Consider the following 15,981-nt stretch of genomic DNA (forward strand, 5'->3'; position numbering starts at 1 on the left):
CCGTCTTCATCATTCAAAGAAGTCATCTTCTTGTGAATCGGAATCTTTCTGCTCTGGTGCATCGATTTCTTCAGAAGGTGCAACCCTAGCTGTAGCAGCATGACTCTTGATATTCTTACCACTCATTATATCATCCACTGTAAACGGTACCTTGCCTTCCTCCATCATTTTTTCAACCTCTTTTCTAAACTCCAATCTTCTTGCTTCTGTTTTGCGTAATCCTATCTTGACATTAGGATCGGATAAATCTTCATCATTAGCACTAGGGTACAATGATATGTATTTTTCTGATTTTGGGAAAAGCATAACATACATCAAATCTATTTCCCCATGTTTCAACTGTTTTCTTGCCTTTTTAATATCTTTTCGTACTTCAGTCTTTTGCACTTCTTCATATACTTTACGCAATTGCTTCAATTTCCGTACCGCTTTCTTCTTTTCAAAAAATCGAACCATGTGGTATTTAGTAGCATTATTCTTTGCCTTTAGAACGTTTTGAGAGTTTTGTAGCTCCACGTTGAGACCTTTAAGTGCTCTCTCATATTCGATTTTCTTGTCTGCTGGTAACTTGTCATTCTTGTTTAGAAGTCTTTCAATGTCTCTAATTTTCTTTTTAAGTTTGGCTGAAGAGCCTGTGTTTATTGCTTTTGAAACTTCTATCGGATTACTCCTTCTAGGTCTATGGGACTTCTTTGTCTTTGGCATGTTTGGTATGTTTTGTTGGTGAGTATTTTTTTTGTAAGAACCCCCTCTCTATTTCTCTCTTTCTCTCTTTCTCTCTCTCTCTCTCTTTTGGTTCCGATGAGATGATTGATGAAAGATTTTGGCAAAAGAATAATTTTTTACAGAGGAAACACAAAACTAACGACAAAACACCAATTTTTCTTTCTTCAACACCCACAAAAGAAAACAAACTAAATCCAACGTCAACTGCAAGTAGGATCTTATCAACAATGGGAATACTAGAAAAGATAGCTCAGATACAAGAAGAGCTTTCACGTACTCAAAAAAATAAGGCCACAGAGTATCACATTGGTCTTTTAAAGGGTAAGTTAGCACGGTATCGTAGAGAGTTATTGGAACCACAACCAGGACAAGGTTCATCGGGAGGTGGCCAAGGGTTTGAAGTTGCCAAAGCAGGAGATGCTCGTGTATCGTTAATTGGGTTTCCGTCAGTGGGTAAATCTTCCTTTTTATCTAAGGTCACCAACACTAAATCTGAGGCAGCCAATTACGAATTCACAACCTTGACATCTGTCGGGGGTATATTGGAGTACAATGGAGCTGAGGTGCAAATTGTTGATTTACCCGGTATCATAAAAGCTGCATCGCAAGGTAAAGGTAGAGGACGTCAAGTGATTGCGGTGTCTAGGACTTCAGACTTGATTTTGATGGTCTTAGATGCCACCAAAAGTGAAGATCAACGACAAATATTGGAAAATGAATTAGAGTCAATGGGCATCAGATTGAACAAGACTAAGCCAAATGTTACCATCACCTTGAAAAAGACTGGTGGGGTCAAGATGAACTCGATTATTCCACCAAAGCATCTTGATGAAAAGATTGTGACTGCTTTACTAAAAGATTACAAGATCTTGAATGCACATGTTTTGATTAGGGATGAAAATGTAACAATTGATGATTTTATTGATGTTATCAATGAGCAACATGTCACTTATATCAAGTGTCTTTATGTATATAACAAGATTGATGCTGTCAGTTTAGAGGAATGCGATAGATTGGCTAGGGAACCAAATACGGTGGTAATGTCATGCGAATTAGATTTGGGTATTGATGATTTAAAAGAAGAGATATGGCGTCAATTGGATTTATTGAGATTGTTTACCAAACGAAGAGGTATTTTACCCAATCTTGATGAACCCATGGTGGTGAGGAATAAGAGTACAATTTTAGAAGTATGTGATTCAGTTCATCGAGATATGAAGAACCAGTTTAAATATGCTTTGGTTTGGGGCTCTAGTGCTAAACATTCGCCTCAGAAATGTGGCTTGAATCATCCTGTTCATGATGAAGATGTAGTTCAAATAGTGACCAAGTAAATAAAGGTGGATTTTGTGTAAGTAAAAATAGAAAGAAACGAATTTTGTATAGAGAAGGCGCGTCAAATTAATAGTCAGAGACAGAGAGAGACAGTGTGTGTGTATGGACTTCATACCTTCACGTGGCATATTACAGAGATGAATAAGTTTAGGGATCTACCTGATATCGATTACACCAGTCAAGAGGTTTTTGAATCATCAGATGTCGAGAGTGATAACAACCCAGCTCCTAATGAAGATTTGGTGAATGAGGCGTTACCAGATGTGAATTTACAAGACTTACAGACTCGGTTTGCTGATACGAAGTTAGCAAACAATGACTATGATTTTTCAGGTAACCTACTAAATAAACTGTGGCTTCAAGTTGATGGAAGGAAGGAAACTAAGCAAGAGCGATTGGCGAGGATCAAGCGGGAGTTAGAAGAATTACAGCAAGAAGAGGAGACAAGCTGTCCTGTGACTGATGCTCTACTACAACAGTTCAATGGGTTAAAATCGACATCTGATAAACCGAGTTTTCCCACAGAGGAAGAACTAAGAATAAATGAAATACTAGTACCACCACCTGAACCGGTTAATGCTACACCTCGACAAGGTGCTACATTGGCTGGGCTTGAGAACAAGTTGAGTCAACTTGAGAAGCAATTGGGAATCAACAATACACTACTGCATCCAGTTCAACACTCGATCAACGATATAACCAGAAAAATCAACATCATCAGCCATGCCGATTACAATATCGACGCAATTAAATCCAAAATTGAAACAACGGGGAAAGAAATGGAGAAGTTGGAATTAAACAAGAGACTATTTGGATGGGAAGATGTACCAACTCCTAAACAAGATAAAATTGATGAATTGTACAAGCTATTACCTGATTTGGAGAAGTATTGTGGGAAAGCACCCATGATATTGGAAAGACTTAAAAGTCTAAATATGATACATAATGAAGTGGAAGAATCGTTGAATTTTACCATTAATTTGAACCAATTCATTAGTGACTTGGATCGCGATATGAAACAATGGAATAAATCACTAGATACATTGAATCGTGGGTTGGATGTACTGAAGGAAACTTTTGACACAAATAGGCAAAGTTTCCAAACTCGGTTAGCTGAACTTGAAAATAGGTTAGGTTGATTTGAAAAAGAGCATTGCAAACTCTAGTATGCCTCTGAAGTAAATATATTTATCACCTTTTTCTTTTCAAGGCGCTAGTCAACTTCTTGCCACCATCTTAAGAGATTTGCATCTAAGTAATTGCGATTGGCCTCGACTGCCTAGTCAGGTACAGGGTTCTGACAGCTCTCAATCAACTTTCAAACAAATTCGACTCAGGTGCCCTACTGTTTCCACTGATTCTGTTGCTTAGAATGTCAATTCTTTCCACTCATAGGTAATATAACTTAATCTCACTCTGGTGACACACAGGGGAGATTGGGCATATCATGGCGAATGGAGTCTTTTTTTATTTTTTGAACTTTTTGCAATCAAAACCATAATAGTCACCACCCCATAGTGACATGTATATCCGGATTTGATAATAACTGACCGCTCTTTTAATGTAGTTTTGAATTTAGAGAGATTGCAACTCAGATCCCACCGATGTTTAAGATTCTGGATTTTACAAACTCGTGTTGAGACTGAAGATGAGTTGGCAGCTCTAGGACGGCTATTTTTCAGTTTTCCACAAGCATCTATTAATAGGTATGTTGCTAATACGCCTGAAATGCTATGCAAACAGACTATAATGCATATGCTATCTCCTCGTCTAGATTTCGGTTGAATAGGTTTACATGGCTCAAAATTTCGAAAGATGACAGAAAATGGGAAACCAATATATTTCACCAATTCTAATGGTGATAGAGAGGAAAATTGCTGTTTACCTCAACAAATTCTACCCCCCCCCCCCTGNTTAACATCATATGAGGAGTTTAATAAATTTGCAACAGGTAATGACTATCATCAACATGGCCATGTAAATTGCACNTGATGAGACGAGTATCCTTGGTAATTATTTGAGGTGTGCTTCCCTATACAATTCAAAGAAGTGCTAACATCATATGAGGAGGAGAATATATTGTATGAGGAGTTTAATAAATTTGCAACAGGTAATGACTATCATCAACATGGCCATGTAAATTGCACAAGTGGGTTATGCTTGTTTTTGAGGAAAAAAATGCTAATTCGGGTTGCGAAAGCAGTTGGAATGTGTTTGTGGATAAATCTTGATTGGATGTACTTTGGCTCTTTTCAATGGGAATTGGTAGCATTTAACTACTAATCGCTTCTCTTTGCCGTTTTCGGTGTGTTTGTGTAACTAATAAAATTCCGAAATCTTTTTACTCCTCCGCATCATCATCCATCAATCATAAATACATCAAGATCTTCCCTCTTCTTCCTTCTTCTTTCTTCTTTCTTCTTTCTTCTTTCTTCTTTTTGACAACACAATTTCCCTTTCTATATTTCCTAGATCAAAGCTTACAATGTTAAGATCATCTTCACGCTTGGTTCTCAAACAAGGTTTGCAAACTATCAAATCAACCACTCCACGATTACTCCGAACCCAACTTCCCAAATCACTTGCCTCTTCAAGACAACTTTCCCAATTAGCTCATGTCAAGACTCCACCTAATTTACAAAATGAACCTGTGAAACCATTTGGATTCAACGACGTTAAAGATTGGGATTTATTACGCGCTTCAATTACTAAATTTACTGACGAAGCAAGCTTAAAGGTGCCTTTAGTTGTTGGTGGGCAAAAAATCTATCGTGAAGAAACTAAACCTCAATTGAACCCATCTGAGCACTCACAAAATTTAGCTGATGTCTCGCAAGCTACCGTGCAAGATGTACAAGCTGCTATTAAAGCTGCCAAAGCTGCTAAGGAATCATGGGCCAATACACCATGGAGTGATCGAGCAGCCATCTTCCTCAAAGCTGCCGATTTGATCTCTACTAAATACAGATACGATATGTTGGCGGCAACAATGTTGGGACAGGGTAAAAATGTTTATCAAGCCGAAATTGATTGTGTTGCTGAATTGATTGATTTTTTCAAGTTCAATGTCAAATACGCAGAGGAATTGTACGGTCAACAGCCTTTACAAACGGCACCTGGTGTTTGGAACCGTGCTGAGTATAGACCCTTGGAGGGTTTTGTTTATGCTGTGACTCCATTCAATTTCACCGCCATTGCTGCTAACTTGGTTGGTGCACCAGCATTGATGGGTAATACAGTTGTATGGAAACCTTCGGCAACAGCAGCATTATCAAACTACTTACTATTGACCATATTGGAGGAAGCAGGGTTGCCCAAGGGAGTTATTAACTTTGTTCCAGGAGATCCAGTTGAAGTTACTGATGTTGTATTGAATGATCGTGATTTTGCTGCATTGCATTTCACTGGTTCAACCGATGTTTTTAAGAAATTGTATCGACAAATTAGTGAAAATGTGTCAAACGATAAGTACAAGGACTTCCCTAGAATTGTTGGTGAAACTGGTGGTAAAAATTTCCATTTGATTCACCCAAGTGCTTCCTTGAATCATTCGGTATTGTCTACTTTAAGAGGAGCATTTGAATATCAAGGACAAAAATGTTCAGCTACTTCGAGACTATATGTACCCGAGTCAATATGGCCCGAATTTAAGGATATTTTATCGGCGCAAATTGAACAGATAACCATCGGCAATACTTCTGATTCAAACTCATTAAATGCATTTATGGGACCAGTTATCCATGAGCAATCATTTAAGAAGTTAGCTAAAGCTATCGATGATGCCAAATCGGACCCGGAATTGGAAATCATCACTGGTGGATCCTATGATTCAAGCAAGGGTTTCTACGTTCAACCAACATTGATCAAGACCACCAATCCAAACCACGAATACTTGACAAAGGAGTTTTTCGGTCCAATTTTAACCGTTTATGTCTATCCTGATCAAGAGTATGAGTCAATTATCAAAGCTATTGATTCAGCTACCAAATATGGATTAACCGGATCTATTTTCGCTAGAGATAGACAGGCAATTAGATTAGCTGAGGAAAAATTGAGATATGCAGCAGGAAACTTTTATATTAATGACAAGTCCACTGGTGCTGTTGTTGGACAACAATGGTTCGGTGGTGCTAGAGCTTCGGGAACAAACGATAAAGCTGGAAGTGGTAATATTTTGTCGAGATTTGTTTCGGTTAGAAACGTCAAGGAGAATTTCTACGAGTTGGCTGATTTTAAATACCCATCAAATTACAAATAAGTGCCTAATATGTAAATGAAAAAAAGCCTTGCTTGTTTTAAAGGTATACATGTATACGAATATATATATATATATATATATATATATAATCAAAAACCGCTAGTCATGAAGTAAAGTGTATATCAAACTGAAAAAGACCAACTGAACCGAAAGGAACATAATAGAATTGAACTTAACGCAAACAATATATTCTCATCTCTTTCGATCTCCATAATATGACGACGAATACTGTGCTTGTGGTGCTGCACTACCAAATGTTCCCTGCATATGCCCCCGTGGTGGCGGTCCGGCAGGCACATTGACAACTCTTCCCAACCCAGAACAAACAGGACACAACTCCATATCCAACAAGAAGCGAACCATACCTGACCCTCTACATCGACCACAAAGCACACCACCCAACCTTGGATCGCCCGGTGGAACTCGCAATGGAACCGTTGAAGCAGTGCTAAAGAATCCACCACTGCCACCGCCCCTTCCACCTGGGTGCGGGTTAGGTACTGGTGCACTGCCGTAAGGGATAAATGTCGTTGATCCAAAGTATTGTGGATGGAAATTGTAGTTGACCGAATTGGTTGAGTTTCGAGGACTGAATTTTTCCCAGCAATCTTGACATGTTTTGCCGTTTTTCAATTTGTATCCTGTACTGTTGCATTTTCGACAGTAATAGCCCTTGGGATATGTGAATGGTAATCCTGATGACGCAGATGGAGGTGCTGGAGCCGGTGGCCGTGAGTGTGAATGTGAATGTGAATGTGATGGATGTGTCTGCTGTTGAGGACGAGTGGCAGCAGGTCGGGAGTTAGGACGTGATGTTTGTGTGGAACTTGAACTGATAGGTGGAGCACTGGTCTTGACTGCTTCCTCATACGATGGTGGTGGTAAATCTTCTTCTACTCCACTGCCTGCACCACCCCCTGCACCAGCTGCTACAGCTGTTGCGTTATTTCCATTTGAAATTGATGACGAGCCCATTACTTATTGATGATAACTATATCGAACTCTATTTTTACTTTCTTATGTGTGTAAAAAAAAAAAAATTAGTGTGACTGGTTAGTATTTCATGGTTGCGCCCTGATTTTAAATTATTTTTGTGATTTGAGATTCCGTACTATAAAAAAATGCGGAATCGGTAATTTCGGTATTAAACTGGAGGTAGTTAAATATTACTACTCCCGTGCTAAATACCCATATACTATGTTCAGGCTAAACAACGAAGCCAACCCCACATGAACCACTGTTTCGTTTCAAAACAAGAGTTTTAATCGTCAAAATTCACAATCAATTAATTATTCTATACATTTCTCCTGAGTGTTCTCAAATCAAACCCATACTCCCCCTTTTCGGAATCAACCTGGCTGCTCAACTCATTTATGCTCTTTAATAACTGAGTCAAAGTGGTTGGGTTTATCGGGAGATGATCACTAGCAACTAATCGAAACTGAACATCGTTTCCAGATCCAGTAGAAGCTGATACTCCATTTCTAGGTCCAACAGCATCAGCTTCAGCTTCAGCTTCATCGTATAAGTGTTCAATAAATGTCTTTTGCAACTTGAAAGCACGTCTCAACTGCTCAAATTGAGTTGAATTGACACTGGGGGCAATGAATCCCGATAATCCAATAATTTTAATAATTAAATCATCAGTCACATCAACTGCATCATCTCTTTGTTCACTTTGTGGTTTATCTTGCATTGCGAAATCATCATGATCACTATGACTGTGATGTACCTTGATAGTTCGATCTTTAAGTAGTTGTTTGATCGACCATGTTTTATCTTGCATCAATTGTCGTAATTGTGATTTATCAGTTATGGCACCACTTAATATTGCGTTGCCACTATTGTTTATGTTACTTCCGATGCTGTTGCCGCCACTGCTATAGCGCTTGACGTGGTAAAGTAGTAGTGTCCTTGTTGGCCGTATCATGGTTATCTCAACTTGTAAAAACCCCAATCGAACTTGTGGTGACTAGTGTAATTTTTCAGATGCTTTTTGAAATGCTCCCTGTCCTGCATGTACAGTTCCACGTAAAGGGATCAAAATCAAAGGTACACAGCTTCACAGATGCAAATTCCTTTTCAATTTCATTTTCTAAAGGAACAAAATATATAAAATGCTATGTATATATAATATGTAAATAAACTTGAAACCTTGAAACCCCTATAATAAAAAAAGCAATAAACTTTGAAGAAATAAAGAAAAACCACAAAAAAAATCCATAAAATAATCGTTACTTCGTAAAGCACTGCTTCGGTCAATGAATCTGCATCTGATGGGAGTAATATCGTCAGCAGACTTCTTGGAACTCTATCCCTTTTTGAATCCAATTTTCCTCCAAAATGATTTCTTTCCTTTAGTCTCATTACCACTAGATCCACCTGAATCATTACTCTTCATACTTGAAAGGAATCCACTAGAACTTCCACCACTACCATTAGCTCCACCAGAAGCAGCAGATCCACTGGCTCTTCGCTTACGTCTCATTTCTTTTCTCTTCTTTGCTTCTTCATCATCTTCAATTGAAATTAATGACTTGACGCGGTACACATTATCGCCTGCTGCTGATCCGCTTCCACTGCCACCTCCAGCCCCAGATCCAGATCCATCCGATGCAATTGAGCTATGGCGACTTGTGGTTGAGGATCCATTGGTTGAGGTTGCATGCAATGACGATGAAGGGTGTCCATACAGTTGAGATTTGTAAATTTGATGGATTTTGCCATCAATTTTCAAAGAATCATCCTTGGTATTGACAGCCCGGAGGTAATTTATTGAATCCGTAAATGACTTGTCAGATATAGCTGAGATCCAGGTGTGATACTTGTCAATTGAGTTGTAAAGGATTGATGGATCACTAATGATGCCCTCATTATTGTCCAGTTGTTCATCAGGTGGGGTTGATGTGGTTTGAGGAGCAAATGATTCAACAGATTCAATCGACGAGCTTGAATTGGATCCAACAGCAACTAAATCATCACTAAATGTAATTCTCGGAACTGGGGACTTGGATTGTTCTTGCTGCTGCTCTTGTGATTGCAGTTGCAGTTGCAGTTGTCTACCTTGTCTCTTTTGATCCGTCATTGTTCCTTTAGACAGGCTGCTGACCAATACAACTGGAATACCTGCATGTTTGACAATAAATGAGGAATACTTGACCAAATAGCTTCGCTCACTATTCTTTTTAATCTTGTACTTGAAATTTAAATTTGATGATTTTATTCCAACAATGAAAATATTCGGATGGTACTGTTTCACCAATTTAGTCAACATAAATTTGGATCCATATTCATTACCATGTTGTTCCAGAGTTTCCAATCCATTCTCAATCACAAATTCAACTGTCATCTTGATGCATAAATCCAATTGAGCAAGACTCAATTTAAAATAGTCGAGCAAATTCTGACACTTTGCTTTCAAATAATCATCAAAACTTTGTTTCCTTCTTTTGGAATTATACTCCTTGACAAATTTTTGCGAGATAAAACTAGCAACAATTAAATAATCTCCGTCATGTAAAATCAGTTGCTCGTTCGATACGGTGTCACCAATCCGTAACAACCAATCAAGTGAATTCCAAGAATGTTTTCTTCCTGAAATAGTTGTTAATAAAGTTCTTCGAAGTTCAATTTGGTCGTAGTCATCATGCTGTACCGTGAGAGCAATTGATCGGTAATTGTTTTCATTTGAAGATGGATATTGTTGTTGTTGCGCTTGTAGTTTACCCAATGCCGACACCCCTGAAGTTGATGATCTTCGATCAGTGTAGTAAATTTTTTGATTATCAAATTTGAATGCATCAAAATTGGAAGTCTTGGGCTTCATATTAAATTGAGGATCTAGAGCCAAGAGTTCTTCATCCGTCATGCCAGCATATGATTTCCTCCGTTGTGGTGGTTGATCTGAATCTTTCGCGTCCCTAGCTTCTGCTGCTCGTGCTCGGTGCCCTTCATCCTCTTGCTCTTCTTCGTCCTCTTGTGCATCTGGTTGCGCCTGAGCTTCCTCTTCTTCTTCTTGATGATAATTTATGGTAGCATCTTCGATATTACCTCCAAACTTATAATTGTAATCCAATTGCTGTTGTGATACTTTATTCTTCAAGATGGACTTTTCCGGCGGGTTTGGTAATTTCAATCTTCGTTTCCGTTGCTGTTGTTGTGAATAAAAGTGAGCAGAGCCAGGTGATTGACTAATGACATCAAAATTAGGCACTTTTGGTAAACTAGAAAAGGGAAAAGATGATTGACGGGTAGGTGAAGTGCCATAACGGTAATTTTCATTGTTATAGGTGGAACTAAGTTGCGCTGGAGCAGCTACAGGAGATGTTGCATCAGAGCCAAGTGAGTTTGCGGTTGCTGATGGGCCTGAGTACGAACTGTACTGCTTGTTGTTACTGTTATTATTATTATTTGTTACTTGGTTGTAAATGGGGCGATTGTACAAGAAATCTCCGTCGTCAACAGGATTCAAGTTATTGAATGAAACTCTTCTTGAATATTTGTGTATCGACGGTACTGTTTTATCAATTGCACCACTAGACTGACGAAAGTTGGTGGGTGATATTGGAGGAGCAGGAGTGCGTGGAGTTGATTCAAAGTGATTGTTGTTGTTGTTGTTGTTGTTATCATTGGCTTGAGCGGAAGTGATGGTATCTAATGGATCAATTGATGTAGGAGGAACAGAGTCAGTCATAGTACGTGGTTGTTGCTGTTGCTGTTGTTGCTGTAACTGCTGTTGCTGTAACTGCTGTTGCTGGTGGGAATGGGAGTTTGGATGTTGATCACTTAGTGGGTTAATATTATTAGCAAACTGATATGGAGTATTGCGGTGATATGCTAAATCACTATTCATTTTTAATATTTATCGTAGTTTGTTGTTGCTGGCGCGGGGGTGTTACTAAATTTGTGTCGTGTTTTGGTGGTCTAATCTATTTCTTTTTAAAAATTGTAAAATCTAATTCTATCTGGTGATGCAAAAAACGTGACAACTGTTGTTATACAAATATATCTAATGATTGGTGGTAGATAGATAGATATATGGACTTGTTATAGCAATGATAATAAAAGAAGGACAGTCAAAAAAAAAAAAAAAAAGAACAAAATGAGTCAGAAAAAGGGATTAAATGAAACGGCTGTACAGTTGTTAAAGGGATGATTAAAACTGTCTGTGTATGTGTTGGGTGTGTGTTGGATGTGTGTTAGTGTGTGTGTGTGTGTGTATGTGCCTAGTGTGTAGTGAAATTACAAAGGTCGTGTAATATTACTAAAACGTATGAATATTCTGGGGTGCTTGTATGTTATGTGCCGTGTATGCAGAAGTGACTAAAAATGTTTAATTTTTGTTCTGCAAAAGGGAGATAATGGTCAGTTAAAGTTGGGTTAAGTTATGCCTTATGGGTTGGTTAGTGAGATGTCTTTAAACAGTTGAGAAAGAAATAGAGAGAACTAATGAAATAATATATATATATATATATACTATATATATATACTATATGTCGTATATCACTTGATCTTTCCTTTCTCAGTTCTTTTTCTTGTTCTTTTTCTTCTTCGCCTTAGTGAGTCTTTGTCTTGGAATTCTATTGCTTTTGTGTTCTATATATCTTCTTTAATTTTCCTTTATCTATAGAGACTGTACTACACTGTACTACACTGTATTAGACTGTATTAGACTGTATTAGATGTTATTGTGTATGTCGTAAGAAATAGAAATAAGAAATAAGAAAGACAAAGAAAGTCCAAAAACTAAAAATAGGACGCAAAGGAAAAATATGACAATATGACTCTTTATTGGAAGGCTAAGCCTTCTTGTTTAATTCTAAGCAAAAGAAAAACTACTGATAAAATTATCTAAGCCACACAACATGCACGTGCACTTAGCCATAGAATACCATACATGTACTATATATAAATATATATATATGTATTTGTGTGTGGTCTCAAATTATCTTGGCAAGTAAAAGTCTTGGCATTTTATTTTGGTACAAGAATCTTTGATTCATAGCAACTATACTACTGTTTCTATATACGCATGTACACTCTTTCCCTATCATTCCGTATGATCCGATATCTTTCAATACATGTATATCTCTTTATGCCTACTCTCTCTCTCTCTCTCTTTGCCCCTTTTGGATGATGATATTGATAATGACGATCTGTTATGGTCGTTGTAGTTGTTGTTGTTGCCTGTCTTTATCTTTTCTATCTCTTTGTGTATTGTTTGTGTAATGTCGTATATGCATGATTTACGACAATGTTTACACAAAACATTATTACTTTAGATTTTACTTTTCACAATTGACGACATTTACTACGACTTAATCGGTTTTCACCACACCAAACAACACCAAACAACACCAAACAACACCAAATGTTACACATATTAGATATAGATTGTATGTATTGGTGATTAGATAGATTAAAAAGGGTACACACTATTATCTCTCATTTATCAGCATGTGACAAAATTGAATGTTTGGAAAGTGAGGGGAAGAGAAGAGAAGAGATGAGATGAGGAGATAAGAAAAAGCATCTAGTATACTCCGTTCATATATAGATCCTAAAGCCGTATCTATCTTTCTACTGTATTTACATATATAGTGTTTGTATAGAGATTGGATTTACAATTGACAATTAGACTACTCTTTTTCCAGTGTCGTTTAATTTGGATTTATTGTCATGAATTTGCAACAGTAACCACCCAATATTTATGACAAAAAATACTAATGCCCACTCAACACTTACAACTCAAACTATCCTCTCTTACTGCATCTTGTCAACTTATAGATAGCTTTCTTATTAGCAGTTATACATTTAAATGGCTAATGATGATATTTGTGAACGGATTAAATTATATAATAGAAGTTAACTTTTTGATATTTTTTGTATTAAATTTGTTGCAAAAAAAAAACATTGATAATCCACTCAATCGTACTTTTTTAGTGTATATTCTAATAACTACTATAGGGTAAGCTATAGGCAAACATAAGTGGACATTAATGAGATATGTATACACTTGCAACTGTTAAAAATCAATGGGCCTGTAGTTAGTGGCTGTTATTTATTATCTTGTGACTTTAGCATAGAGCAGAATCACGTGCACTTCCTTTTCTTCTTTTTTGCGCCACCCGTACAATCTTTGGTCTAGACCCATTTCTCTCAACTATATTTTCATAAAACTCCTCATAATATTCATTCTAGCTTCGGTATATATTGAGTCTTGGTAGGAACTCTATAATTTACTTTTACTGTCTTCCATACTAACTAAGCACTGTTAGAGCTATTCAAGAAAGGATGACAATTTTAAATTACGTCATTGGTCAATATAGTTTTTCATCTTAAAATTTCCCTTTGTGACATATTCTATGCCTCGAGAAAGAAAGTAGACGAAGCCCAAGACGAAGCCCAAGAGGAAAACTATGACATAAGTAGCAGCAATACAACTTACACACTAGAGCTTTTGGGTATTTACGGTGTCTTTATCTACCTCACTACTAACCAATAGACAAAACATTACCAAAATACAGAGATTAGTCTTCAATAGCTCGAGAATAAAGAATCTGTCCCTTGTGAAAATTTCATCTCGTTTCTTGTTTCAAACACAAAAAAACCATCACACACACCTTTCACACCAAAAACAAAACAAAAACACACCAAAACAGCAAGCAAAAAATATATTTAAATATATAAATTATAAACAAACCCCAAACAAACACATCCTTCATTAAACACTAGTTACTTTTGAACAGCACTCATACTACTACTTCTTACAACCACACGCGTACACACACACACACACTCACAGAATGCCATCAGTCACTGATACCAAAACACAGCCGTCTACTACAGCAAATGGCAGCACCACCAATACCAACAACAACTCTACTGACGACGACTGGTTTAGTCCATTGCCCTTGGATGAATATCTTAAAATTAATGAACTAGCCAGACAAAACGTTCCCAAGACTAGGCCAATCGATGAAAATGATAAATTGGGAGACTACGACATCAGATGTGGTCCTACTTTACGTTTTGCTGGTACTTTGGAAAATAATACTGCCAACTATAGAGGCTCAATTATGTTGGTAATTAAAGACTGTCCTAACGATAAACCACCATCAATTACTTACAAGATTGGGCCTGCTGCTGACACTGCACCCAATGGTCAATTTTCAACTGGGGAATTCCCTGTGACGAAGTATTATGAAGAAGATGGTTATTCCTTCTTTAGGTACACCATTGAATTACAATTGGCTGAATACGAACAAAAGATACAATACTATATTGACAAGTTTTTCAAAAAGTCGTTTCAATTCTTTATCCCTAGTGCTGAGCAAAGTATGAATGTAATTTCATATTCGTGTAATGGATTTAGTTTAGGTTCTGATGCATCGGAATATAAATCTTCCCTTTGGTTTGACGTATTAGCCAAACATTCACAACAACATTATCACGTCATGCTTGGTGGTGGTGATCAAATTTATTCTGATGCCATTAAATTACACTCCAAGAAATTAAAAGAATGGACCGAAATCAGCAATCCATTGAAAAAGAGAAATGCTCCCATCGATGATGAAGTTTTGGCAGAATTTTGTCTGTTTTATTTGAACCATTATATGAACTGGTTTGGTAAGGGGTTTTGGAAGGGGAGTGTATCTCAAGTGGTGGAAGCTTTATTTCCATTGAGTATGTCACAAATCCCCATGGTTAACATCTATGATGATCATGACATTATTGATGGCTTTGGTTCGTATCATGATTCAACTATGCAAGCACCAATATTTTCAACGGTGGGTAACGTTGCCTACAAGTATTATATGTTATTCCAACATCACATGAACCCCGAAGAAAAATTGCATTTGAATGATCCTTCATGGGTGTTAGGTAAAGAAGGTCCATTTATCAAGCAAAAGAATCATTCAGTATTTATGAGGTTAGGTAAAGAAGTTAGTCTCTTGGGATTGGATTGTCGTACTGAACGGAAATTAAAACAAATCTGTGACCCACAAACCTACAAGATTATCTTTAACAAAATGAATGAAACGTTGCCAGCTGGTGGCGATGTCAAGCACTTGTATGTCATGCTTGGTGTGCCTATCTTTTACCCAAGACTAGTTTGGTTGGAATGGCTATTAACTTCAACAGTAATGACCCCGTTGCGTAAATTGGCCACCAAGGGAGTAATCAATAAAGGACTAGTCAATGAATTTGACGGTGACGTTGAAGTCTTGGACGATTTAAATGATCATTGGTGTTCCAAGTATCATAAACGCGAACGGAATAAATTAATCAAGGATTTAATGGAATTTGGTGCCAAAAAGGGAATCAGAATTACTATATTATCCGGTGATGTACATTTATGTTGTATTGGTAGAATGAAGTCCAAGTATCATCATCACCCCAATGCCCATGTTTTGCAAGGAGTTAAAGAAGTTGAGAAATTGAATAAAGATTTAACGGCCCATCCTGAAAATGATCCACGATTAATGTTTAATGTTATATCTTCAGCCATAGTCAATGCACCTCCACCCGATGCCATGGCTACATTGTTGAATAAGAGGAGTGGCACCCACCATTTCAATCAAGATACTGATGAGGATGTTGTACCTATTTTCGTCAAGGATGTTGATGGGTCACAAAGAAACAACCATCAATTTTTAAAC

At 37.4% G+C, this 15,981-nt stretch overlaps 8 protein-coding genes across 8 annotated transcripts; 4 read left to right on the forward strand and 4 right to left on the reverse strand. All coding sequences in view use genetic code 12, as the record gives it.

The window, feature by feature from the left end:
• Positions 1–9: 9 nt before the first annotated feature.
• Positions 10–705, reverse strand: CANMA_002004 (uncharacterized protein; the record flags this gene model as incomplete). Its single annotated transcript, XM_051814026.1, has 1 exon — positions 10–705. One exon carries the CDS (start codon positions 703–705, stop codon positions 10–12), a length of 696 nt encoding a protein of 231 aa, XP_051672434.1.
• Positions 706–953: 248 nt separating this feature from the next.
• CANMA_002005 (uncharacterized protein) lies at positions 954–2,060 on the forward strand (the record flags this gene model as incomplete). The annotated part of the gene is made up of 1 exon (XM_051814027.1): positions 954–2,060. One exon carries the CDS (start codon positions 954–956, stop codon positions 2,058–2,060), a length of 1,107 nt encoding a protein of 368 aa, XP_051672435.1.
• Positions 2,061–2,198: 138 nt separating this feature from the next.
• CANMA_002006 (uncharacterized protein) lies at positions 2,199–3,200 on the forward strand (the record flags this gene model as incomplete). The annotated part of the gene is made up of 1 exon (XM_051814028.1): positions 2,199–3,200. One exon carries the CDS (start codon positions 2,199–2,201, stop codon positions 3,198–3,200), a length of 1,002 nt encoding a protein of 333 aa, XP_051672436.1.
• Positions 3,201–4,546: 1,346 nt separating this feature from the next.
• Positions 4,547–6,319, forward strand: PUT2 (1-pyrroline-5-carboxylate dehydrogenase; the record flags this gene model as incomplete). Its single annotated transcript, XM_051814029.1, has 1 exon — positions 4,547–6,319. The coding sequence occupies one exon, from the start codon at positions 4,547–4,549 to the stop codon at positions 6,317–6,319; it is 1,773 nt and encodes a 590-aa protein (XP_051672437.1).
• A 192-nt stretch (positions 6,320–6,511) lies between these two features.
• CANMA_002008 (uncharacterized protein) lies at positions 6,512–7,294 on the reverse strand (the record flags this gene model as incomplete). Its single annotated transcript, XM_051814031.1, has 1 exon — positions 6,512–7,294. One exon carries the CDS (start codon positions 7,292–7,294, stop codon positions 6,512–6,514), a length of 783 nt encoding a protein of 260 aa, XP_051672438.1.
• A 319-nt stretch (positions 7,295–7,613) lies between these two features.
• CANMA_002009 (glutamyl-tRNA(Gln) amidotransferase subunit F) lies at positions 7,614–8,249 on the reverse strand (the record flags this gene model as incomplete). The annotated part of the gene is made up of 1 exon (XM_051814032.1): positions 7,614–8,249. The coding sequence occupies one exon, from the start codon at positions 8,247–8,249 to the stop codon at positions 7,614–7,616; it is 636 nt and encodes a 211-aa protein (XP_051672439.1).
• A 381-nt stretch (positions 8,250–8,630) lies between these two features.
• Positions 8,631–11,171, reverse strand: CANMA_002010 (uncharacterized protein; the record flags this gene model as incomplete). Its single annotated transcript, XM_051814033.1, has 1 exon — positions 8,631–11,171. One exon carries the CDS (start codon positions 11,169–11,171, stop codon positions 8,631–8,633), a length of 2,541 nt encoding a protein of 846 aa, XP_051672440.1.
• A 2,953-nt stretch (positions 11,172–14,124) lies between these two features.
• On the forward strand, positions 14,125–15,981 carry CANMA_002011 (uncharacterized protein; the record flags this gene model as incomplete). Its single annotated transcript, XM_051814034.1, has 1 exon — positions 14,125–15,981. A coding segment is annotated over one exon (1,857 nt), but the record flags the coding sequence as incomplete, so codon positions are not given.

This window comes from Candida margitis (genome assembly GCF_024628925.1).
Source record: "Candida margitis strain CBS 14175 chromosome Unknown scaffold33, whole genome shotgun sequence".
Taxonomy (NCBI): Eukaryota; Fungi; Ascomycota; class Pichiomycetes; order Serinales; family Debaryomycetaceae; genus Lodderomyces; species Lodderomyces margitis.